The sequence below is a fragment of the Dipteris shenzhenensis genome, chromosome 24 (assembly GCF_047967505.1).
Source record: "Dipteris shenzhenensis isolate YYH24624 ecotype China chromosome 24, Dip_SZ_1.0, whole genome shotgun sequence".
Taxonomy (NCBI): domain Eukaryota; kingdom Viridiplantae; phylum Streptophyta; class Polypodiopsida; order Gleicheniales; family Dipteridaceae; genus Dipteris; species Dipteris shenzhenensis.
Window position 1 is genome coordinate 41234327 of NC_141619.1, and position 27062 is coordinate 41261388.

Sequence of the window (27062 nt, forward strand, 5' to 3'; positions counted from 1 at the left end):
CAGTCATATTTTCCAGATACTCTAATCATCAGAAACAAATTTGCCATCACCAGATGCTTGTGTGAATTTTATTATATATTTGTTACCGTTGAAATACCAATACTTGATGTCATATGCAACTTTGTTGATATATTTCCAGCACGAATCTGTTACTGGACTTAAGTGGATGGTACCTTTAAATAATGTATATGAATTTGAAGTTATTATGTGTGCATACGGGCTCTGTGTGTGTGTGTGTGAGAGAGAGAGAGAGAGAGAGAGAGAGAGAGAGAGAGATTAACGTCTGCGGGAGGCCTCGCGGGCCTAGGGGACAAAGTGCATAAAAAAGTAGACTCATACAAGCCACAGTGGGCTGACAGTCCTCTTTATGCTGTCTGAGGGATCAAGTCCATTGGCCAGTTGAGAATGGATAGTTGAGTCTCGACGGACAGTGGCTCTGGCAAGGGTTGGTGATGCTGAGAGATAAAACTCCTGTGCGGCCACCTCGTAGTAGTTCACTGTCAAACAAGTGCCACTGTCACCCCAATTGGCTGCCTCCCCAAGTTAGTGACATAGAAGGAAGATCTCCAAGCCTCATGTGTGGGTCAATGCATTGGTGGGTCTTTCATGTCACCCTCTTGCCATATCATTTCCCTGCAGACTGCTGGTCTGTGCCACGTAATTGGAGAAAGTCCATAATCACCCTTTGGCTGGACTCTGACTGATCTCGTCTCTATATCCTGGGCAGCCAGTCTATGGCCTCGGATCTCATTGTACACTTGACTCTGAAAGCAACATGCTCCTCCGACTCAACGTCGTGCATGTCGCTCTATTAATGTTCGGACCAATAAATAGCTTGTACATCAAACCCAAAATGGGAGTGCACGGAGCATTTCCACCATTATTTTAAAGCATAAGTATTTTTTAAAGCTAGCATAATGTGGCTTTCATTACTTGATAGTTTAAGAGTGAGAGTAAAGACTTAGATTTGAATTCGCTAATAATTCTTTCCCTTATCTATAAACAGCTCATTTAGCCTCTTTGTTGGCTTCCTATACTTTGGTTAGTTATATGGCTCTTTGTTAGAATCTTTATCTTTGCTTTCCTGTTTCTACAAGTGATTTTTGCGTGCAACCCCTTTTGATAGATTGCACATGTTATCAGACTCCCTTTCAACATTGGTATTTTCTCTTTGATACTGTTAAAATTGTCTTCTGTATAACCAGCTTCATTGTACCATCCATCTGACAGCCCCAATACGCAAGGTCTTTTACCCTTATTGTCCACATTTATTCTTTCATTGACTACATGTGCCTTTGTAACATGTCTACTATCAACCGTTGTCTCCCTAGAGTCTTGTCTGTGGGGTGCAGTTGTGGGTGTCATGATGTAGCTTGTTACCGTGATGAGAGCTCGCTGGGCCTATGTCCGATTCCCTACTGACATGGTATCTGGGTAAGCCTCTCCCTGGGCTGTGTGTGTGTCTATTTAGACTATGAGAAACTTCCGTTGGAAGGTTTGGCTAAGTTGCTTGGTGAGGGCCATTAAGTCTCATTCCCGTTCCAAAGCAACTGATAAAGCACTGATCATCCCGCAGACTCTGTACTCATATTTGGGAGGAGGGGAGGGGCATATGGTCTTCAAGAACGATTCTTTCTTCCTTGTATCCTCTGTGAGGTTTTCATTACTGAAGATGGATGTTTCAAAATTTTCCTTTTCATCAAGGCATTGTGTCTTGCTTTTGCATTCTTAAACTTATTGTTCAATGGATTCTCCCGTGAGTCACCTATTCCCACCCTTAGACGGGCTCAACCTCCTCATGCATGTACTACTTGGCGATGTCTAATGGGCTGGTTATACCCTCCATGCATCTGCTGACACGTCCATACAATGTCTAGCATGTGCCATTCCTTCTGTTTATTTGCTTCCAATTGTCTTAATTGAGAGTTGTGTTTGCAACTGTAATGCACGTGCCCACACACACATGAACGTATGTATGTATGTATGTATGTATGCATTGGGCTGGTTATACCCTCCACGCATCTGACACGTCCATACAATTTCTAGCATGTGCCATTCCTTTTGTTTATACCCTCCGGATGACTTATTGCGGACATTACCTGACACGCATTACAGATTCATGCCGGATCCATACTGGATCTATGAATCTATTTTATTGCTAGATTCCAAAAAATCAAAAAACATGCTTTTCTCTCCTTCCTCATAAAAGAAAATTAGTAGGTCTGCCCCGACCTATATAACACCCATACATAGTTAGGAGGCGAAAACTGAGCCAAGATCACAAATTGACTCCTCAATGTCCAATTGGTCATGAGACTCACTCTTTGTCTGTTTCAGACATAAGTATCCTTGTTCACACGGTCGAATCTCAAGCTTTTCTTTGTATCTTCAAGATACAAGAAGGTAGATTCTCAACCATGTCAACGATGAATGTGAGTCCAAGTCAGGCATATCTATGCAATCATATTAATCCGTAGAATCCATAAAAGGTAACCAGTTACTCTTTCATCCAATGCCTTAGTATATGAATCTCTTGATTTAGTTGAGACTAGAGGGACTTATCACTCTAGAGTTACAACTTATTCGAGTTATTCACCATGGTGAGTTATACAATGTTTTCAGCTGGTTTGTTTCCCCACAGTAGATAGATTGAGCAAGGTAATCCAACCCATATCGAAGAGGGTAATCTCTACTTTTACACAAACCATCTGAAGACTTTGTTCTACTATCGACCCAAGGAACTGTTAGAATTATAGATATAATTCAGCAGTGACCAATGTAATTTAATAAGCTGGTTAGGGGCACTTTTCCCTCTTTAAGAGGTTTTTCCCCCTAACCGCAGTTAGTCCACTAACTATGGTTAGTGACTACTAAGGTTTTGTCACTAAGACAAAACCTTATCTCACTCCTTCAGTTGTATCACTCTCGCACTCATCTATTTGCAACTAAGCTTTCAGCTCTCTCTCTCTCCCGTTTCTTGCTCTCACTGTTGCTCTCTCACTTTCTCACATTTGGTATCAGAGCGGGTTCTTCCTGCTCTTGCTCCTGCTGCACATTCGCCTCCAGCTCCAACCCAACAGCTCCCTGCTCCAATCGTTTGTCATCCGTACAATATGTACGGACTGATTCCGTACAGTCCAGAATATTACATGCGTTGCCATTCGTCGACGTACAGCCTGTAGCCGTATAGCTCCGTACTAGTGCTCCATACGTACCTTTGCTGTACCAGATCTGCTCGTCGCCCGTACCAGCGCTCCGTACGTACCTTCGACCGTACAGATCTGCTCGACCTCCACCATCTGCAGATCCGTACTGCGCCGTACTGTTTCATCACCTGCAGATCCGTACGTCCGTAGTGTAGATCTGCCATACACTTGTGTACACCCGTACTATGTTGTACATGCTCGTCTGTACATCCGTACCTGCAAGTTCCGTACTGCACACCTGCATCAGCCGTCGTACTGCATTCCGTACAATTGTACTGCAGGTGTACGGATTTTGTACAGGGTTTATTGTGCAAGTTCCTTCATCTACCGGTGATTTTTGGTAGGCATTCTTGCAGTTCTTCTGCAACATTTGCAGATCTAGTGGTATTTGTGCAGACATTTGCAGTCATTTGGGTATTTTCGGGTTCGTAGTTGCTTGTGAAGCAGACATTGCTGGTAGATTCAGAGGTTTAGCCCAAAATTTTGGGGCTTTCGGCTGAAATTGCAAAATTTGGGGCTTTCTGTGCTCTTGCCCCTTTCTGGTTGCGATTTCAAGCTCGAAATTTGGGGCTTTCAGTTTTGTAGTACAATTTCTTGCAGAAATTTGGGGATTTTGTGATTACACTGTAATTTCGCAGTGAAATTTGGGGCTTTTGTAGACAGAGCGCAATTTTTGTTGGGAGAGCAATTTTTGAGATTTCAGTTCACACTGCCTTTCTGTAAGTGTTTTGCAGCACTTTTGGCAGATTTTGGGAGAGTTTTGATGCTTTGACAGATTTCTGACAGAGAAATTGCAGAAATCTGAGTTGCATTTTCAGCCAGTGCTTGGCTGTGTTTTTTGGGAGTTGTGCATTTCATTCCCAGCAAGGGAATTCAGTTTTGTATTTGCTGTAATCTCTTTCTCAGACATGGCCCAGCAAAATCAGAATGATTTCTAGTTCGGTGGTCTTTCACAGGAAGACAAGTTGGATGGTACCAACTACTCCCTCTGGAGTTTTATGGTACACAATATTCTGATTTCTCGTAATTTGTGGGATTATGTGAATGGGGATGAGATCCGACCAGCAGGTATGGCACCTAATACCCCTCCCCAGCAAGGAAGAGGAAGAGGTCGTGCACAGGGTGCAGCTGCAGGACAAGTTGTTGGTGCAGCTATAGCCACTAATCCAGAGCAGAAGAGATGGGATTCACGTGATGCCTTAGCTTTGTTGTGTATTTCTCTTTTAGTAAAAAGATTTATCATTTCGCATATCCGGTTGTGTAAGACCTCGAAGGCAGCGTGGGATATCTTAGAAAGCATGTATGCAGCCCGGAATGATCTTTCTTGAAAAGAGAGTTAAGTAATACACATATGGAAGAGGGTGACTCCATGTCAGTCCACCTCCATGGAAGAACTGCATTCTTGCAGTTCTTCTGCAACATTTGCAGATCTGGTGGTATTTGTGCAGACATTTGCAGTCTTTTGCAGTCCTTTGGGTATTTTCGGGTTCGTAGTTGCTTGTGAAGCAGACATTGCAGGCAGATTCAGAGGTTTAGCCAAAATTTTGGGGCTTTCTGCTGAAATTGCAAAATTTGGGGCTTTCTGTGCTTTTGCTTCTTTCTAGTTGCGATTTCAAGCTCGAAATTTGGGGCTTTCAGTTTTGTAGTACAATTTCTTGCAGAAATTTGGGGATTTTGTGATTACACTGTAATTTCGCAGTGAAATTTGGGGCTTTTGTAGACAGAGCGCAATTTTTGTTGGGAGAGCAATTTTTGAGATTTCAGTTCACACTGCCTTTCTGTAAGTGTTTTGCAGCACTTTTGGCAGATTTTGGGAGAGTTTTGATGCTTTGACAGATTTCTGACAGAGAAATTGTAGAAATCTGAGTTGCATTTTCAGCCAGTGCTTGGCTGTGTTTTTTGGGAGTTGTGCATTTCATTCCCAGCAAGGGAATTCAGTTTTGTATTTGCTGTAATCTCTTTCTCAGACATGGCCTAGCAAAATCAGAATGATTTCTACTTCGGTGGTCTTTCATAGGAAGACAAGTTGGATGGTACCAACTACTCCCTCTGGAGTTTTATGGTACGCAATATTCTGATTTCTCGTAATTTGTGGGATTATGTGAATGGGGATGAGATCCGACCAGCAGGTATGGCACCTAATACCCCTCCCCAGCAAGGAGGAGGAAGAGGTCGTGCACAGGGTGCAGCTGCAGGACAAGTTGTTGGTGCAGCTATAGCCACTACTCCAGAGGAGAAGAGATGGGATTCACGTGATGCCTTAGCTTTGTTGTGTATTTCTCTTTTAGTAAAAAGATTTATCATTCCGCATATCCGGTCGTGTAAGGCCTCAAAGGCAGCGTGGGATATCTTAGAAAGCATGTATGCAGCCCGGAATGATCTTTCTTGAAAAGAGAGTTAAGTAATACACATATGGAAGAGGGTGACTCCATGTCAGTCCATCTCACAAAGCTACAGGATCTCAGAGAGCAATTATTGAACATTGATGAGATTATTCCCGATTCAGAGATGATTACCACCACTCTGAATTCTCTTCCTGAGACTTATCTCAGCTTTCATACCTCGCTGAACTTATCATTGAGGGGGGGTGCAAATCCTCTCACTTTTCATGAGTTGATAGGACTTGTGCTTCAGGAAGAGCAGACGAGGAAAAACTTGGCTTCACGTGCAGGTGAACAAGCTATGCTCTCAAAGTTCAAGTCAAAAGGAAAGGGACAGGCAAAGACATCAGTAAATCAGCCTTCCAGTGGGTCAGGACAGCCTTCACAAAAGGCTAAGAATGATGCAAGTAAGCCCAAGAAGAAGGGTTTTTGTCATTACTGCAAAAAGCCAGGTCATCACATTGCAGAATGCAGGAAAAGGCTTGCAAAAGAGAAGAAAAACAGCTCTGGTATGGCTGTTTCAGATTCAGCTCCTCATGCATCTGACAGTGGGGATGCTGCAGCCAACTTTGTTGGACAGGATTATGCCTTTTTATCTTGCATTTCAGATTCTAGGCTTGCTGCTCTAGATGCTCGGGATAGTACAACCACTTGTAATGATGATACATATGCCTTTTTGACTTGCAGTTATGATCCTTCCACGGATGCATCAGCTTTCAGTGTCAATGAAACAGTGAATACTTGGTATTTTGACAGCGGTGCCTCCAAGCATATCACTTCTAGGAAGTGTCTCTTCACTTCCTTGCATCCACCTCCCGTTGGTAAGAAAGTCACTTGTGCCAACCTCGTCATATTCAGTACGTGGTACAGGAGAAGTTGAGCTTACCGCCATTGATGGCTCAGTTTTCAGACTTTCAGATGTCTTGTATGTGCTTGGTATCACCAAGAATCTCCTTTCAGTGTCCACTCTTAACAGGGCTGGATTTCAGGTCATCTTTGAGGATGACAAATGTGCTGTCTGAGACAGAGAAAATGATTATGCCTTGAGATTGTCTGGTACTCTGCTGCGTGGGCTTTTTCAGCTTGATCTTTTTGAGAAAAGAGCAGCCCATGCTCTTGCAGTTTCTACTCCTACTGCTGCCATGCAGAATGCAGAGTTATGGCATGCCAGATATGGCCACATGTGTTACAACAGCTTGATGACACTTCAGAAGCACTCTATGGTTGATGCATTGCCACCTCTTGAGATACCTCCTCCACATGCCTGTGAAGGGTGCATTTTAGGCAAGATGCATAGATTCCCCTTCAAAAAGGATGGTTCAGTTAAAGCTCTCCGAAAATTACAGCTTATACACAGTGATGTCTGTGGTCCCATGAGGACTCCATCATTGGGTGGTCATCTCTACTTTGTTACTTTTATTGATGATTACTCCAATTTCACTTGGGTCTTTGGGCTGAAGCACAAATCAGTAGTGTTCATGGTGTTTAAACACTTTTCAGCCATGGTTGAAAATGAATCTGGACTCAAGATACAGACATTGCGCACAGATAGAGGTGGGGAATACTTGTCTGCAGATTTTGATGCTTTTCTGAAAGGCAAAGGTATTGTGCATCAGCTCACAGTGAGGCTGACCCCTCAGCAAAATGGCAAAGCTGAGAGGAAAAATAGAACTCTTATGGAGATGGACAGATGTATGCTGAAAAGCAAACACATGCCTCACAAATTCTGGCTTGAAGGTCTAATGTGTGCCAACTACATCTTAAATCGGTCTCCCACTAAGGCTTTGAAAAAAAAAACTCCCTATGAAGTCTGGAATGGGAGAAAGCCTTCAGTGGATCATTTCCGTGTCTTTGGATGCCTTGCATATGCTCATGTGCCAGTTGAATTTCGGCATAAGTTGTCAGATAAGGCAATTTAGTGCATATTTGTTGGGTACAGTGCAGAACGCAAGGGGTACCGTCTCTTCAATCTTGCTACACGCAAGATCATTGTCAGTAGAGATGTCATATTTGCAAAAAATTCAGCTCACACTCAGGCTGAATTTTTTATGCCTTCTTCTTCAGAGGATACTTTTGAGGGGTTACTACCCATTGCCTTGGGTTCCCTTGCTGATATTTTTGATGCAAATCAGAATTTATAGCCACCTCTCGATGCTCCAGTTCAGCCACAGGATGTCTTGCCACCTCCACAGGCAGTGGAACAGGTGGTTCAGCAAGAAATTGCAGACATACATGCAGCAAAAACAGTCCCAAATTGGCTGTTACAGACTCTCAGGGAGAGTAAGATTGATGCTCCATTACTTGGCAGGACTCGCAGTGCAGTAAGGCACATGGAAGGTGCTAATTCAGTGGAATCATCATATGCAGGTACTCTTCTCGATGAGGAGGAGCCTGCAACATTCGAAGAAGCAAAGGACAATGTGCATTGGATGAATGCCATGCACGATGAATTGCAGTCCATTCAGAAAAATCAGACTTGGGATGTCATAGACTTGCCACCAGGTAAACATGCCATTGGTACATGATGGGTTTTCAAGGTGAAACAGAAGCCAGATGGCTCCATTGACAGATACAAGACAAGGCTGGTTGCCAAAGGCTATGCTCAGAAAAAGGGCATAGATTATGAGGAGACTTTTGCTCCTATATCCCGGATGACCACCATTCGATCTGTTATTGCAATGGCTGCACATTTTGAGTGGAATGTTCATTAGTTGGACATTAAAACAGCTTTCCTGAATGGAGACTTGTTGGAAGAGGTTTATTTCAAACAACCTCCAGAAATTTCAGAAAATGCACTTCAGGTATGCAAACTAAATAAAGATTTGTATGGGCTGAAACAGGCCCCTCGTGCATGGTATGCCAAGATTCATGCCTTTTTGACCAGCAAGGGGCTGCACAATAGTCCTACTGAGAGCACCCTCTACATCAAGAAGGATGGGGGCGAAATTTTAGTCATCATTCTTTATGTCGATGACTTACTGCTCACAGGGTCCAATGAAGATAATATTGCAGATTTCAAAGCTGATTTGCAGACCAACTTTGACATGTCAGATTTGGGGCTGCTTCACTTTTATTTGGGGATCCAGTTCTCTCAAGAGAGAGGTGGCACTGTTATGTCTCAGTCCAAGTATGTGCAGAAACTCTTGGATAGATTTAACATGCATGATTGTAAGCCCATAGCCACTCCCATGGAGCCGGGGCTGAAACTCACAATGCATGATGCAGGAGAATCAGTTGATGCCACATTTTACAGTCAGGGTGTTGGATGCCTCATTTATCTCTGCAACACTAGACCTGATATTCAGTTTGCAGTATCTTAGGTGAGCAGGTATATGCACAGCCCAAAAACTATGCATTGGCAGGCAGTTAAGCGCATCTTCCGTTATTTGCAGGGCACGAAGTCTTTTGGCTTGTTATTTTCCAGGGGGGTGACTTGCAGATGCATGCCTACAGTGATTCAGATTGGGCTGGTGATTATGACACTAGGCAGTCCACTAGTGGCAATTGTTTCTTTTTGGGTAAAGCTTGCATTTCCTGGCTGAGCAAGAAACAATCTACAGTGGCTACCTCATCATGTGAAGCTGAGTACAGAGCAGCTTTCACAGCAATAGTTGAATGTGTCTGGCTGCGTCGTCTATTTGCTGATCTTCAGTTGTCATTGGAGGGTCCTTCTCCAATTCTCACTGATAGTCAGAGTGCCCTTGCAGTGGCAAAGAATCCAGTGTTTCATGTTCGCACGAAGCACATTGAGGTTCACTATCACTACGTCAGAGAGAAGTTGCATGCAGGAGAGATCAGTATGATCTTTGTGTCCACACATGACAATGTTGCAGATATTTTCACCAAAGCACTTCCATGTGAAAAGTTTGAGGCATTTCGCAGTGCCCTGAACTTATATCCGTTTGGTGATGAATCATCCTTGTATATGACATTGGCACTGCAGGGGGGTGTTAGAATTATAGATATAATTCAGCAGTGACCAATGTAATTTAATAAGCTAGACCTTATCTCACTCCTTCAGTTGTATCACTCTCACACTCATCTATTTGCAACTAAGCTTTCAGCTCTCTCTCTCTCCCGTTTCTTACTCTCACTGTTGCTCTCTCACTTTCTCACAGGAACAACAATGAATGAGCAACCCCTTGATAATATTTGAAACATGCCTTTCTTGTAAATAGAGTTTCATTAAAGGAGATTTAATTTACAAGGAGGCAACATGTTTTATATCACACTGATTTTCTAGATTTAAGCATTGTGTACCATTAGCACAAGCTCTTAGACATTATGCAATTCCAAAAAGATTTCATGATTAAAGTAATCTCGTGCACAAGTACAAGTGTATAAATTCCTTTTTCACCCATACAAAAAAAAGGTGATAGGCTCATAATAGGCTCAACAAATTTCCCATTCATGGGTTTAGGATTTGAGTCCATATTAATATTATTATCGCACCCATCTCTAGATTGGGTGGACGACCCTTCTGAGTTTGAATCATTCAAAGGATTCTCATTTGTTTAACCCATCCTCACCTTTTAACCAACCATTGCCAATTGTTGGTTCTGAATGAGTCATCATGAGCCAAGGAGGCTTTTAGCTCTTCTTGAAGACAATAAATCTCATTCAGAACTACATGAGGAGCTCGATGCTTCTTTTCATCCTTGATCTCGATTAGATAGTTGTATGAGCTTCCATCATGGCTGAGTGTGCACAAAGTGCACTTTACTGGTTAAAAGACTACTTGAGAAATGAACTGTGATAGCACCATGCTGCACCATGTGAGAAGAGCTATTGGATGGCAAGGAAAGAGATGCCTAGATATGGGTGACATAGGGCAGGCAAATATGTGACTGCATGCCGAGTGGGTGGTAAATTAGGGCCCAAGATGAGCCTGTGGCAGAGTGAGGTGCTGTTCAAGGCTTATGGAGGTTGTTGCAAACATGTTGAGTATGACCAAAATTGCAGCAAGAATGGCAATGAAGAGTTTGAGCGGCCTCCAATCCTAGACATGGACGAGTCTAGGCGTTTGTGTGTGGAAAAGTAAACTAACTTTAACACATGCATGCAAAAGAAAAGTTAGCTTTTTTTGCAGAAGTTAGCTTTCCTTTGCCTTCATGAGAAAGGTAAGAACTATGATTTTCACAAAGGCAGTAGTTTTGATGTCAAAGCTGCAAACTTTACACAAAAGTTGGCAGGCCCTTTACGTTTTCATGCACTGGCTTGCATGCTAGCCACAAGCTTTGTCATACACACACTTGTATGCACTCACATGCAGTTCCACAATCACGCATGCAATACTTAGGCAATGGTATACATGTGAATGCACTATTGCCAATGCATGTACGCACGAGTACAGTAGCACAGTCATGCATTAAAATAAAGCAGACTGATCTGCATCATGGCTTTCCGCAAAACTCCACTACTCATCTTTCTGGAAAGACTCCAGTCTAGTGCATGCACATGACGCCCAGGTTAGGCTTGCCGCCTGAGGATTATTGCTGCATGAGATTTGTCATCAAGCCACGCTTGTACTTTGGAAATGGGCAAAATCTGCCCACATCTACCAGCTATTTATGCCAACCTTATCGCTCTAAAAGCTCCACGATGATTGGCATGAAACTTCTGTCTCCACAGCTTGCTATATGCATCACCAATTTTATCACCAAAAAGCTCCATGATGAGTTTAAGCATGAAATCACTGTCTCGACAGCTTGCTAAGCCTAAATTGAGTCTCTGATCTTGCTCATACGCCCTTTCATTCTGGGCCTCACTCATCTAACCAGACTTTGAGATGCCAAGTAGTTCTATGTTGCAGGTTGAATTCGCTTGCAAACAAAATCCTGTTGCTTGTTTCATTTTTGGGCTACATGTATATGGGAAATATTTTCTTTGTCTGCACTAATTTAGTTAAGAACAGGAATATTTTATAGATAGTGCATTATGGAAGGATTCGGGTTGGTTTGAAATCCATTATACTAATTTCACTTATATTATGCAAACTTGTAAGTGTATTTGGAGCATTTGATGAAATGCATTATAAACTCTCTGCTTACATGTTGATAAATGTCTTTTGGTTTTTGCCTAGGGCGGGGGAATGGGGTGATCATGTGACTTTGCAGGCTGCGGCTGATCATGTGAGTGAACTCATTTTCTTCTTGCAGCAGAAAGTTGTTACAGCTCGTGGCTTTGTCTTTTTTAAGATATTCTTATTTGGAAATTCTTTACGAAGGCGCTAGGTATTGATGTTTGCATTTTGTGTTGGTAATCTACAGTTCGGGATGAAAATATGGCTTGTTACTTCTTTCAAAGATACATGCTTCATAGAGATCACACCAAATGTTCCAAAGAAAAAGGATGGTAAATCACAGCTTTTATAAAGTCATTTGAGTTATTGAATTATCTGGGATAATGGAAATTTGCATCTAATTGTCATCCTTTTAGAACAAAGATTTAGGAATTAATAAATCGGAGCAAGCTAAGAGATCATATTTGACCTTAAGTTGAAGAATCATAGCAAGATTTTCTCTTGTGCTTTTAGCTTTGTTTTATGTCCCTTTAATCGCCCTCGTTCCCTTAGTCTCTCTTTTCTGCCCCCACTATGCTTGCTCGTTTAAAATTTTATATTTTTTTAACTTTATTTTGAACTAAATTGATGTTGATATTTGTTTTTATTTTGTTATTTGCTCTCTCTCTCTCTCTCTCTCTCTCTCTCTCTCTCTTTCTCTCTCTCCTGCTTGTTTAAAACTTCATATTTTTTAAACTTTATTTTGAACTATATTGATGTTGATATTTGTTTTTATTTTGTTATTTGATCTCTCTCCCCCCCCCCCCCCCCTTCCCCCCGCCCCCTTTTCGTTCATTTCCAAAAATCCTGTAGTTGTAAGATTGAACATGTTAAACATTTTATGTATATATGTATGTATGTATATGTGTATATCTGTGTGTTTGTGTTTGTTTGTTTTTTTACATGCGTGTATGTGTGTGTGGGTGTGGGTGTGGGTGTGTGTGTCTGTGTGTTACATATATAGAGTTAAAAGATCCCAAAATTGTTTTCTAGTTACTTTCTTGCCACTTTTTTTCAGGGAGGGTGCTTGATAATTGGTGAGAGTTCCATGCCATTTTTTCGTTGCACTTATAAAATCCAGTAATTTACACCAATAAATAGCCACGGTTTGTTAGATCACAAGATAAGGTTTGTTTTGATGCCAATTTTGTGAGACAACGTGGAGTGCATATAATTTTCGAAAAGATTTCATAGAGATTGAGAATACATGCAAGTGGAGACTTGGTCTTTTTTACAGCTCTATACTGTTATTTTCAAGTAAATATAGATTGTGTATGCTGCAAAGTAATTTTACAAAGAGTGAGACCGTTTGCGCTAGCATAGTTGCAAATAGCCTGCTTTCTTGGTTTGCGAAAGGTTGGCAAGCATGTGCAATAATCCAATTTTTAATGGCCTGTTTGCTTGTTGAATGATGCCTTGTAGGGGCTGAGCCAACACAGAGCCGGTGAAGGTGGTGGGGAAAGAATAAGAGCGTGCTCTAGAGTGGGATCGGAGTGATGAATGTATTCCAAAATGATGAAGTTTAGTGAACTTAAAAGGGGTATTTGTGTATGCATTATCCCTCATTCCAACAAATGTAACATAGCAATTTTATGATCCCTATTCACATGGATTTTACTAATCCACACCTCTGAACTAGTTGAGTCTAGCTATCTCAGCTTCCTTATCAGATAAGTATCCTTGTCCAAGAGAAGTTTTTACTTGAAATTGCAAGTGATGGCTTGTATACCTATTCTTCCCTTTGAAGATGATGAAATCCAGTTTCATGTTGTAGTAAACTTTGCCATTTGATGGAGTATTCATTATGGGTTAATCCGACAAATGGAAACCAAGATGAAGGCCGAACTGAAGCACACACTAAATACGCGAAATCTTGGCTCTTAAGGGTAATTGGACAAGAATCTGAGATTTTCATCTGAGAGACCTTTGAGGAGGCTAGAAGGCGAAATAGAGCTCTTTTCCTCAAGATAACTCGGGCTAGGCACAACCAGGGATTTCATGTATGAGAAATCCGAGGTGCTAAAAAATCAGTCCAAGGTGGATGGAGACTTGATGAACTATGGAGTTAGTTCACTGAATTAACCTTCAGGTAATTTTGGGTTAGGATTAATTAAATCTAATAAAGAGTGGTAGATAGACCTTAGGTCCTAGGTTAGGTCATCTGTGATGTTGTTTCATGGACATGGGTGAGGGCTTTAAGGGGCCACATGATGTGGCAAGCCCATGGATGAAGGGGATGATTGCCACACAGCATCATTTCATTGATCTCTCTCTTGTGGCCTTCCCATGTGTCACACAGACATTCAGTTACCATCTCACTCAATCTAGGGCTGCTAATCAGATGTAAGAATTGTATCTAGTGCATGTGTTTGATGCATTCTGATTGGGCACACGTGTCTCTGCCACATAGGATGGGGCTGAAGCCCTAGCTTCTGTGAGGGAGCTTCTCAGGAATCTTCTCTCCTGACCTCCTCAGTTAGGGTTTGGTATATGTGAGGTTGATGCTGTGTTTCCAGTTGTACGCTTTCATTCTAGCTAAGATTGGCATTTCAGTTTGCAGCAATTCCAAAGTGTGTGTGTGCATCTATTCCTACCTGTGCAACTGTGGAGGGCACGGCAGTTTAGCAGGCCTCCCTTTTCTGTTTTCCTTTATGGTATCAGAGCCAGGTTTGGGTGACCCATGAATGCCCCAAGCGGGCAGTCTTCTTCCAGGAAGGCACACAGATGCTGAGCTGAGCCCTCGAGGCTCCTCTGTAAGCCTCAGCAAGAGAGAGGAGAGCCGCTGCTAGAGAGAAGAGAATAAATTTTTGAGCCATAACTCAGATCTGAAGGTATTATAGAGGAAGAAGGGTGACCCTTATCTCCTTCGGTGAACAAGAAGAAGGAAGAAGACCTACATCAGCCCGTAAGTCTTGCAAAGAAAAAAACCTAAAGCTGCTGCAAGCCTTGATGCAGATTTGCAGCAGGAGGCAGAGGCATCACCATCTGCCATTGACGGAATTTCCTGCAAGAAAAGTCACAGCAAAACAGTGAACAAAGAAAATTTCTCAGGCGTTGGTGCAAGGCAGCAACGGATCATAGGCGACGATGGGAGGATGTTCTGAAGTCCTGAAGTGCAGTCCCAAAATAAGTATTCTGGGCAACTTTTAAAGCGGGGACTTATATGGCATTGACGTATAGATCAAAGATTCAAGCCAGCAGGGAAGTGCATCAGCAAAGCAGAAGCTGAACAGAAGAACCTGCAAGAAGATACGTTTATGTTAGCTTTAGAGACATAGATTTTGGGTCTAGAAACACCTGTGCAGATCACAGAAGCAAAGCAGAAGACCTGCATCGACAAAACTGAGGGAAAAAACAGCTATAGCTGCAAGAAAATCAGAGAAACAAGGGATGGAAATATTTCCATCAAATCCTGTTTTTTTAGTCGACGAAACTTGATGGAAATCTGTTGCAGGCGTGTTATGTCTTTTTTTAAAACAGGTTTCACATCTGAGGTCACCATAAAAGTTAGTGACGGTATGCCATTTATTTGTAGTGGCTATAAGACCATACAATCCTTGTCTACGAGTGTGCTGGACAGGGTTTTGTGACTGTATTTAAGGTGTGAAAAGAAAGGCTAACTCTCTCATACTTGATACATTGTAAGCTGATTGGAATGAATCTCAGCCTGCACGGTGAGAGTGGGTGTTTTGTCTTGAAGGCATCCCAATGTGGCCTCTATGGGTGTGTTCCATATGCAGGCATTTAAATTGGATCAGCGTAAGCATCCTCCATTCCAGCATTATCGTCAGTGCAATCAAGCCTCTGGAGTGAGATCACTTCTGCCCTCTTGGGTTGTCCTCTAACACAGGTAGCTGCAAATATAAGCCCCAACCTAGAAACGCAGTAAAAGTATTCTGGTTTATGTTAGAATCAAGTGCACGTGAATGGAGATGCCCTCAACCTACATGCAGTGTGTGTCTGCAGTACAGCTGCATAGCACTGCCATGGAGCAATGTACCGATGCATGGAAACACATGTATGTGTGGACAATAACATCTTTGCACCATGGTGATGTGTACTCAAGCTGTGTGCAAGTCTTTCTATTTACTCCAAGATGTGTGTGCAGCTGCCTTAAACTGTCCACTGATAGCCTGGGTTGCATGGAGGTCATTGACTCGTGGAGTCGTGTGCAAACTTTTTGGGCTGTGTGCTAAATTCATACAGCACCATGCAGTTGGGTGGAAATGTATGCAGTGCAGGCATTAACATAGATGCACTTTAGTTTACATGCACTTGAGCTGTCGCAGGTCCTTTGATATCCCCAAGCCATGTGTGAAGCTGCCTCAAACTGCCCACTAATAACCTTTTTGAATCCTTAAAAGCTCCTGGCTTGGTCAATATACTTCCAACCTAGTGGAAATGTGGCTGAAGTCTGTTTCTGCTACATCACCTGTCACATGTCCTGACCTGTGAAGGGCAAATTGATTAAGTCTGCATGATTGCACCATTCAGTGTTTTCTAGCAACTATATTGTAAAATAAGGTATTGAACCACCCTCTTAATGAAAACAATTTCCAAACTGCATTTTTATCTATTTCTCAGAACTGTGGACTTTTCAAAACAGGCTTTTTATGAACAGATTTAACTAGATTGTATTTTAAAATTTTTATTAAGCTAAAAAGTTGATGTATCAGTGGGTAATCAAAGCATGGCCTATTATAGAGAGATTGAGAAATCTCCCTAAATTTGGATCAATGGCATTGCATGGCAATCAAATTTCTGGAGCTTTTGCTTTCACAAGGCACAGGTCGTTGTAATGCTTCAAATCTAGGGGTATCATTAATTTGTGCTGGTGGACCTAAGGAAATGTTTGCACTGCTTAAAATTTTCAGATAATACTAGACATGTCAATAGTGCAATATTCAATGTAACTCTTTATCAAGTAACAACTTAATTGTGTGACTCCTTTGTCATGGTTGCACTTTTGTCTCAATAAATGAAAATTTATGTCTGTTCCACAATCTGAACTCAAAATTTTGAGTAGAGGCCAAATCATCTGTAATAGAAAATTGTATTCGGTGTTTTGCCTTGTCGATATATTTTTATGCAGATTTTAGTCAGGACTAAAAAATTTTACGAGCTCCTTTTTGATAGGTGATGTATTGGAATGGGTTGTTACAGATATATTTATGAGCTTTTGGTCAGAGGTTCACTACAACTCCCTCTATCCAGCTGCAGGTAGGGCCTTGAATTCTTTTATGGAAGCTTTCGGGTATTTTGAATGTAGGGTCATATAGAACGAAGATCTAAATCCTGCAGATGTGCTTCGTTAGTATATATCTCTGCTAGCTTTTCACAATTCCTCTGGAGACCAAAGATTCTCTTCTATAGTATGAATTGATTTGGAGGAAGCTACCTTCCCTTGAAGGATTCTGCGGAGAATGCTTAATAATTGCTCATGACTTGTTCAGCAGAGACTCCAGGTTATTCAAAGCCAAAGAAAAAACACTGGCTGTTTTAAGGAACTTTCTTGGATTGACATGTACGTGGTAATACCAATCAGGGTGTAAAGTACATGGAATGATCAGGCGCTGATTCAAACTTGGGGCAACATCCCATGAAGTTTTGATGACTGGGAAACTTCACTGGTGGAAAGAAAGGTCTGTCTGTGTATGGTGAGTGATTTTGTGATGGTTGTCATGAACTCATCGTGGCAGGAAGGTCCTCCATGGATATGAAGCACGATAAGGAAATGATTAGTGGAGATCTTTTTTGTACTTCCACGTCATTCAAATCCCCGGATTCTACTTCATTCATGTTGTATGATTTTTATTGTATAATTTAGTTTTGGGATCTATTCTTCATCCAACTGTCGTTACTTTTTTTGGAGGATGGGTATGGATATGAATGGGGCTTGTATATATTCAGGGTTAAAATTCTGAAACCCAAACCGTCATGAGTTTTTTGGATCCATTCCTGCAGAAATTGAAAGACTACTCGATGTTTTTGTAACTGAACAACTCTTGCATTTTATTACTGTCCATCTTTCTGGGTTGAGTCAAAGGCAATCCATACTTTGTAATTACTTTACCACTCTAGTTTTAATACGTGTATGTACATCGTACATAGGCATATGTAACTACCCCTTTAGTGCTAGCCTTCGTCATGGCTGAGTCTGCCCTCCACCTCCGGAGTGCCAACAAAAACTCAGTAAAGAAGACTTTGTATAAATGGATGCTCTAGTAGTATGTGTGGGGGTGTGGATTTGTATGTGTGAGAGCATATGTTTATACTATGGTCTACACCCACTGTTGGGCGTTGATGATGTCGGTGGGGATGTCATAGTAGCTAGTCCCTGCTATGCGTGATGGAGTTTATGGTTTTCAACCTTTTGAGTGACTCATGAGATTGAAACTGCACTAATAAAGTTCGACAAAACATGTTTTTTTATATAAGAACACTTTTATTAATTTTTTATGTGAAATAGGTGCTGTACTCATAGTTCCACATTCAAATACTACAAATTTCATATAGAATTCATAGAAAGTTCAATTCATTATAAATGGAAAACATCTACATAGAAAATTGAAACATAATATTTACATTGTAAACATTTGCTAGCACTTGATGTATGGGCCACACACAAATGACAATAAATTTGGAACTAAAAAATATTACAAATGCTCAGTTATGCTAGCATCCTAAGAAAAGTATGTATATACCTCTTATTTATTCGGAAGTTTGTAAAATCACATGCATATTTGTGATGAATTTCAGTTTTAATAGCCAATCCATGTAGAAAATTGGAGAGTGTACCACTTGGCACCTAGGAGTGCATCGGGTATGGGGGGCCCCATGCCTCACCTCCTAGCCATGCAAAGCCCCTCATACTCCCCAAAAGATCTCGGGAGGGATGGGAGAATGGTCCAATATATATCCAAGGCCCCCAAATTGTATCCAATGCTTATGGGATTAGTCCCCTTTTCTCAATACACCTATCAAACGCGCGCAGGCTCCCTCACACAACCAAGCTCCACATGCTTTGAAATGAGGGGTGCAGGCCACCACCTCCGACAGTAAAGGAGTGGTTCTTTAACATCTGGTATATTTGTTGTGTTTCTTGGTGTTGAGCAATTAAACTCCTTAGTCCTAAGATTTGTTTACCTGACTTGAGTTTTCAATTAATTAAAATAATCAATAAGAGTATTTTCTTAAGTGATTTGTCTAAGATTTAACTTTGGAATTGGTTTATCTTGATTTAACTTTGGAATTGGTTTATCCTATGCCTTTTAAATTTGACAAAATGTCAACATTAAAGCATAAAAGTTTTTTCTTAAGTGATTTGTTGAAGAATTTAAATATGGAATTTGATTATTGTATTTTTAAATATTTGACACATTGTCCTCAAGAAAAAATGTACAGGTGCTTCCATTGATGAGGGATTGTTTGAGAGGACTACTAAATGATGAAAAGTTGTGAGCAGATTGGGGGTCGGGGGGGGGGGACGAGTAAGACGTCTTATTTTACAAACATTCGATTACCAACCATGACATATTGCTATGAGTGGGCAACGTGCTAAAAAAGGCTCTTCTACTCCAAAGTAGTTTAGTGGTTGGCATCCCAATTAAGTTCAAGCTAGCTCAAAGATAGTAACCTACCAAGACCAAGGAGCCAAAGTGTACCTTTTATTACGAACATCCATCCTCTTTGAATGCCCCCATTAGAATACTTTTTAATTGTAGCCTACTTAACACTCCCATGCATTAGGGAAGAATTGGGGTCTCCAAAGGTCCCCCAAAAAGTGTTTCCTAATCTCAAGGGATTAGTGAGGGATTTGAGGTGTACCAATGGGAGTGCTCCATTTTGTGGGGCAATTCCATGTTGAGGTGGAGGGTGGGAAGACTTGCAAGCATCCCCTATTGGCTACTCCTCTTACACTAGGGACCAATCAAACCACATTGCAATGCAATCCAGATGTTATTTTTAGCTTCTTGAAGACGTTTATAGAAGATCCCCAAGGTAGAAAGATTGTAGTAGGGGTGATTGTTAAGAACGTTTAGTTATTTTGCTTTCTTTGCATTGCCCTACATCCCACTCCTTAAGCCTCGAGGATTTTTGGAGTGGTTACGAAGACAATTTCATCTTATTAGGGACATGGTTGAGACAAAAAATATAGGTGGATTGAGGAAGCGGCAATGATAAGAGGATATGAACTCCAAAAGTGGGAAGAAGACAAGGAGAATATGCAACTATTAGACCTTGTTGTTGGCTCTGATTTCACCTAGTCTAATAGACCGATTAGAGATAGAAAGATCAAAGGCCTCATGCAACTTGGCCTTTAATGCATCTAGCTCATAAGTATTCTTGCTAGCCAATAGCATATCATCCACATATAGTGCCAAGATTATCAGGCTATTATCCTTAGCCCTTTTAGTGTAGAGGCAGTGATCAATTTCACTCCTTCTAAAACCCTGGGACCGAATGAAAGCATCAAACTTCTGATACCATTCTCTAGGGAGACTCTTCTTTAGCTTGCAAACTAAATGCTCTTTGCCCTTTTCTTCAAAGCCTTCCGGCTGCACCATGTAAATTTCCTCATGCAAATCCCCATGCAAGAAAGCTGTCTTGACATCCATCTGCATAAGCTCCATATCCTCTACTGCCACTAGTCCAAGCATGCATCTAAGTGTGGTCATCTTCACAACTGGAGAGAATATCTCATCAAAGTCCACATCCTTCTCTTGCTTGAACCCTTTAGCAACCAAACGGGCCTTGTACCTAGGCACATCATCACCTGTGACCTTCATTTTGTAGACCCATTTACATGGCAATGCTTTCTTTCCATGTGGCAAAGAAACCAAGTCCCAAGTCTTATTCTTCATAAGTGAACTCATCTCTGATTGCATAGCATACTCCCACTTGCGTTGATCCTTGTGCATCATAGCCTCTTTGTAGCAAGAAGGCTCCCTGCAATCAGTAAGCATCACATAGTCTACCCTTCAACCCATGATTGATCCTCCTCCCATATGCACCTCCCAAAAAAATTCCCCAAATGCATTCAAGAGGATGTGGCCCTTTTAGGCGAATTCCCCCCCCCCTCTTAGCTAGTTGCAGGACTACGCCTTGGTCCAACTCCATTCTCCCTCCAATTTTCAAATGTGGAAACTCATTTGGCAGCTGCTTTGCCTACTCTTACTCTGGTCCACTGTCTTTCTCCCTCTCCAACACCTCCTACAGCAGTTGCTAATCCCCCTCTGCTCTAGTCCAACTCTCTCTCTCTCTCTCTCTCTCTCTCTCTCTCTCTCCATTCCTAGCTACAGCAACTCCTGCAATAGTTGCTCATCCCCCTTTGCCCTTTCTCCCTTCATTCCTAGCTACAGCACGTCCTGTAGCAGCTTCTCATCCTCCTCTGCTCTTTCTCCCCCCATTACTAGCTACAACACCTCCTAGAGCTGCTCTCCACCTTTAGTTGTACCCTCTATAACCACTCTCCTTTATCCCACTTTTTGTCCCTCTATTGAAGCTACTCTCTCCCTCCAACCTGCACTTTCAGGTCCACTCTTGCCGTTGTAACCTCTCTACAAGCATGGTGAGGAGACCATACACATCCTCTATGTACCACAGGAGCAAAAATGCATTGGGTGAATGGGTGCCTTGCACCTATAGCTTGAATGATTGGATAGTCATGAGAGGATATACCAAGGGTCCACATAAGCTTCCCAAGAGCAAGAGAGGTGATTTTTTGCATGAGTGGACGGCCACATCATGAAGTTCAAGTTGTGTAAGTTTCGTCTAATGAGTTAGTTTGAAATTATAATTTGAAATAGCACTTGTGCATAGCAGATGTATTTCCTTCAGACTTTGAGGAGTGGGAACCAATCGAGTGCTTCTTAGGTAAGTTTTGATGTCATTCATGAGGATTTAGAAAGGCAAATGCATGCTGAAGAGAAGTCCTCTGCTTTCAAACAGATAAATATCTATTGGTATAATGCCAAGTAAGTGCCATTCATGAGGATTTAGGAAGGCAAATGCATGCTGAAGAGAAGTCCTCTGCTTTGAAACAGATAAATATCTATTGGTATAATGCCAAGTAAATTACTCCAAGGAGGGCATCAAGCTAGGCCATCTTCAATGCATTGCACCACCACAACTTGAAGACATGGATTGATCAGTGCAATCATACAAGGATACCATTGCAAAGGATGTGGGCATGGCCATGAAGCCTACATTTGGCTCTAAGTGGGAAAGGTTGTCTTGGTTTATGCCTCTGCACATTTTTGCTTCTTGTTTTCAGAATATTCAGATGCACAGAACTGTGGTCATGCAAGCGCCTGCATGAGAATGCCCTTGAGGAATTTCTTAGGGTGAATTGGAAAAGCAGTTCAGGTGATCAAGTGGGCAATCTGTTTCAATGCCATGCATGTAAGGACAATGTGGTTGTCAAGTACCACATCTCCCGTCGAATGTTATATTTATCTTTCCAATATAGGGCCTAGATAAAGACAAAGCCAGAGTCAAATTCGGATATGATAGATATGGCTACCTATTGTAGGAATTTAATCTACTATAGGACCACTATTCCTAGAGGTTGGAGATTCACCATGCATGCCTTAGTCTCAAGAGACTCACATTTCAATATCATCACAGGGTTCTCATCTCAGTCTTTGCAGCATATTGCCTTAGTCTCAAAAAGCCCACACTTCAATATCAGGGGAAGAAAGCATTGTTTCCATTAAGACTCATTGTACACTACTTTAGGAATTTCATGGAGGATGTGATGGGAACAATGGAAATGGATAATATTGACCCTTCATATGTTCTGAGAAGTTTAAAAATCCAAGTGATGTCATTGCAGTGTTGAAGGACCCTAGACAAAAATGGCTACATTAACAAGTTGCTAGAGAGGTGATGGGCTTTAAGGGCCTTGTGCAAGCGAAGGAGGTGCTTGGAGGTTGTGATGCTGTTGGTGTAAGTTGTGAAGCTTACAACTCTGTTTTTAAAATTTTCAAGTCTACTAAGGAGGAAAAGTACAAGATATCTACAATGCCATTGCTAACACCCTGGTCTGTAAGACTTGCACATCAAGAAATAAAAACCAATGTGCTAGAGAAAAACTTAGAGGATACCATTGTGTAAGTGGCACAATGACTTGGAAGAGTAAAAAGTAATTTGGCATCCAAATGTTCAAGATAAATACTTTCAATAATGTCTTTGTGGATGTACCAAATTTACAGAGAGCCATGGTCAAATTCTATAGGATGAGAGAAGAATGTGAGAGAATTCCCTCTTTGCATTCAACTTTACTTCCTCTCATTCCTATATCCTTGCTGTATGTCTCTTTCATTGTACAAATGGCGAGCTAGTATTTGTTATAAAAATGGATGAAGCTCAATTGATGAAAGAGCACAAGCTAGAGAGGGTAAGCATTTGTCTTATGAACAACGCCTTGCCTTTTGCTCAAGGGGATAAGGAAGTTAAGCAGGGTTTCTCACTCCAATCTTAGAAGGACATATGGTGGCTTGCAGCATTTGACACCCCAAAGGAGTGCCATGAGACATTGAAGTGGGTTTTGGAGAGAACTGGCATCCCCTTGATTATTCAAAGACAAAAATGACATCCTGACCATCACAAAAAGGATCCTAAGTTGGACCCCATTTTATTTGAGGTCACAGGCAAAGTCTTTGCACAATGCATTGCAAAAACTAAAGAACTACTTTCATTGATGGGCCTTCACAAAGGCAATGTGAAGCTGAAGCAGGACAAGTAACAGTCAGAAAATACACAAAATCTTCCTGCTAAAGTGTCCATGGATGGAGGAAAGGTAAGGAGGTTCTTATCCAACCATAATGCGATAAAGAAAAACATACATTGGCTCAAAGCACCCTAGGTTGGGAGTACTTGAAAGCTTTGTGCGAGTGGACTACAAATCAATTTTCACATCCACAAATTGCTACTTTGAGAGCAAAACTGTGGACAATGCTTGACGCATTTATAAAGTTGCTTGGATAGGGTCAAATGGATGAGCTTTATTATGAGAGATTCAGGACATCATTGGGAGAATTCATATCATTGACGGTAGAAGCATGGGGGGAGTGACATATTACACATTACATGGTAATCCTCCTTAGGTTGAAATGTTGTGCATTAACCTTGAGTTTGTTTATGTTTCTAATACGATGTTTTTCTTTACAGCATATTCTTTATGCACATGCACCATGGTTTATGGAGCAATGGAGGCCTCTGTCTATTTGGAATACTCAAGGCATGGAGAAATCACACTACAGAGAAAAGGCAACATACTTCAAGAATGCAAGGCATGGGGGTGGTATCGCATGAGACAATGCACTACACGAAATGTTCTAATAGTTTAATAGACGTTTAGAGGTCGGGATTGAGGTCTCAAGTCTCGCAAAAGCAGTTCAACATGTCAAGAAGACAAGGAGATGTGTTGCTTGGAAGTCCTCCATAGGGAGTCAAGGGGTTGCACTTTAGTTGCAATGTAGAGCTAGACAAGGGAGGTGCTCGTGGGTCCTAAGAGAACACCCAAACGTAAAATGTTTGATGAATAAAGTTAACACTATTTTGAGTCAATCGATTTAGACAAGGACAAAGAAGACCCTAAGACGTGAGAGGCCACCTCCACAAACGCACCAGACACAAGAAGAAAAGTCTGAAGAGGAGGTTGCAAGGAGAGGCGGAAGAAGTTCAAAGTGGCCATGGAGCCATGTCCAGAGGCTAGTGCAGGGTCCCCCAAAGATTAAGAGGCACAATAAGTCAAGAGTGAAGGCACTTCAAGATATTCTCAAGCTCCAAACCACTGTGGACAATCTCATTTCCTGTGCGCCCCTCCAACATGTTGTATGTGAAATAGCACAACAATACAAGGATGATGTGTATTTCACTTCAAGCACTATGGGAGCAGCGCAGGAGGCAACGAATCAGATGGCAATAGGTCTTTTAGAAGATGCAAAATTATGTGAGATCCACACCAAAAGAGTAACATAGGACCTTCCACTCACCAAGTGCATCCACTCCGATCCCTCCCTTAGGCCATAGATGGTTTTGCTTATGTTCACTTGATGTAATCGCAATCATTTTGTAAATCTCTACCCTTTGAGGCCAATTAATGAAAGATATTTTTATTTTCTATTACTTTTTCCATGTTATGAGATGCTTTCCATCACTTTATGCAAGTTTAGTGTGAATTGAGTGGTCAAATGAAGTTTTTTCAATGTGGCATAAAAGGCAAAAGTGCTCAGCATTGCACGGGAAGCCCAAAAATAAAAAACTCAGCACGACGTGTTTGACTTGGCTCCATACGCACCGTGGTGGGTTTTTGCATTTTGGAGCTTCCCGCCGTGATGCTGAGCACTTTTGCCTTTTGCACCAAGTTGAGATTCTTGCTGGATTGCTAAAAAATGACCATTATAGTGCAAAAAGTTATATGACAACATGCTTTTGAAGAGAATAATGAATGAAAATATTAATTCCAACAACAATTAAAGTTACATAATACAATGACAACATAAAAGAAATTTTGTAAAAGAACGCAAAATGGGACACTGTATAAAAAGTGTATCTGTATAAAAAGAATAGGATAGGAACCTATTTCGTGTGTTTTCAATGACTCCACATGCTAGGGCTCAAAAACAATCTAAATGCTTCACAAACCTAGGTTCTTGATTGAACAAGTACTTCAAGTAATCAATTGGGACCCATATTTTTGTAGGCTCATCAAGTTAATATGCGATGTGGTCTTACATATACTTGATGAGGTCTTCAAATTTATCTCGGGATCCCAAGTAGGTGCCTAGGATATCTATGCTCTTATCAAAGACTAAAAATAACTCCTCCTCCCTATCAACTAACGGAGTACGAGAGATGTAATCGTGAAAGGTAGACCTAGTAGAATCCATGGTAGTTTGGTAGCTAGGAGAACTATGGCTATGATAGTGAAACTTTGAAGCTAAATTAACTTTATAACCTATATATACCCACATGTTCTAAATATAAATAATAAAATAAATTCTAACTTTTTGGGAAAAGTTTGACATGAAACCAAACCATTTAAAACATCAAAATAAATTGCACCACTACAAATTGGAAAATGTCCAAATCCATAATTGCTGCACCCCATACTATTTAATATCTTCAATATTGCAGAAGGAATAAAAGTGGCACTATGCATGTGCTCTCTGCATGCTTGCCTACCTTTCACCATTTAAGGTAAAATGAAAGGACCCAGACATGCCATCCTCCATGACCAATAGGCATTCCCGCACATTCCTGAGAGTCCATTATATGTGACGGTCACATTCTTTACATCTCCTAAATGAGAATCAATACATAAACTTACCCCTATATTATCATCATAGTTAAAGTCAAGAGGGAACCAATTGCCACCTATTTTCTTCCTGCTGATATGTGTCTCTATCTCCGTCTTTGTCTACCCTTACTTTTGGCATGGTGTTCACCCTAGAGAGCACTAACCTATGGAGGATCGGAAGGAATTGGAGGCTTGAGAGTGGTTGGAAGATCAGGTCGAGGATCATGAGGAGAGGGAGATTGAGTAGCAGCAGAAGGCACACATGTGCCAAGTCTAGATGGAGGGTGTCTCCTTAAGAAATTTTTGATAAAATGTCCCCTTTTATAATACAAGAGACACTAAGTCGGAAGGCCCTCATATGTGACCATTTGTAGACCCTAGATTTCATCACTTGTGGAGTAAGAGCTCATAATGGGTAGAGTCTATGGCAATAGTACAATTAAGTAATCCTAACCCTGGTGGCACCTATACCTGACTAGGAAATGTCACATTTGCTAAGCAATGAATGTGCCGGCCATGTTGGCCATATGCTCCACTGTCATGGCATGCACGATCACATCTGGTTCTAGTAGTCCAAGGAAGAGTATCCAAAAAAGTAATATGCCCCCATCTCTCATGCTCTAATAGCATTCTTCACCACTGGGGTTCCCTATTTTCATTATTTGAGTAAGGTATTTGATATATGTAGATAAGTTGGTATTTCTCTTTCCCTAGCCAAAAGTGTTTTCTTTGTTTGAGTTGGTGTACTGCTTGGCCATGTCATATCTAAATATTAAATAAGAACTAAACCTGGTAAGATCAAGGCCATTGAGTCTAGGGCTTGAACCATAAATTTTGACTCAACCATCATGTTTTGTTGGCTTCATCAGTTTTTATAGGTGTTTTATTCAAGATTTTGCTAAAATAGCTACTCCATTATATGAGTTCACTAAGAAAGACCTCAAGTTCCAATGGACTCCCAAGTTGTCCAAAATTTTCCATGAATAGAAGCAAAAAGGCTTTTGAAACACCAATTCTTAGGCAACCAAGATGGGATATCATATTCCATGTGCATTGGATGCTTCTAGATATGCTATTGGGATCATTTTAGCTTAGTTGGATGGTAA

General features: G+C 41.3%; 1 protein-coding gene across 2 annotated transcripts in view; it reads left to right on the forward strand.

Moving 5' to 3' along the window:
• Nucleotides 1-17644, forward strand: part of LOC147886605 (Cysteine proteinases superfamily protein) — a 28839-nt gene extending 11195 nt beyond the window's left edge. Inside the window, exons 8-11 of one of the 2 annotated variants that reach the window (XM_087395459.1) lie at nucleotides 11670-11718; nucleotides 11857-11941; nucleotides 16812-16868; nucleotides 17102-17644. In XM_087395459.1, coding sequence (XP_087251585.1) covers nucleotides 11670-11718; nucleotides 11857-11941; nucleotides 16812-16868; nucleotides 17102-17151 — 241 coding nt within the window. In that variant the 3' untranslated portion in view covers nucleotides 17152-17644. The remainder of the gene's footprint in view (nucleotides 1-11669; nucleotides 11719-11856; nucleotides 11942-16811; nucleotides 16869-17101) is intronic. The other variant, XM_087395460.1, reaches the window with a different exon arrangement.
• The last annotated feature ends 9418 nt before the right edge of the window (nucleotides 17645-27062 follow it).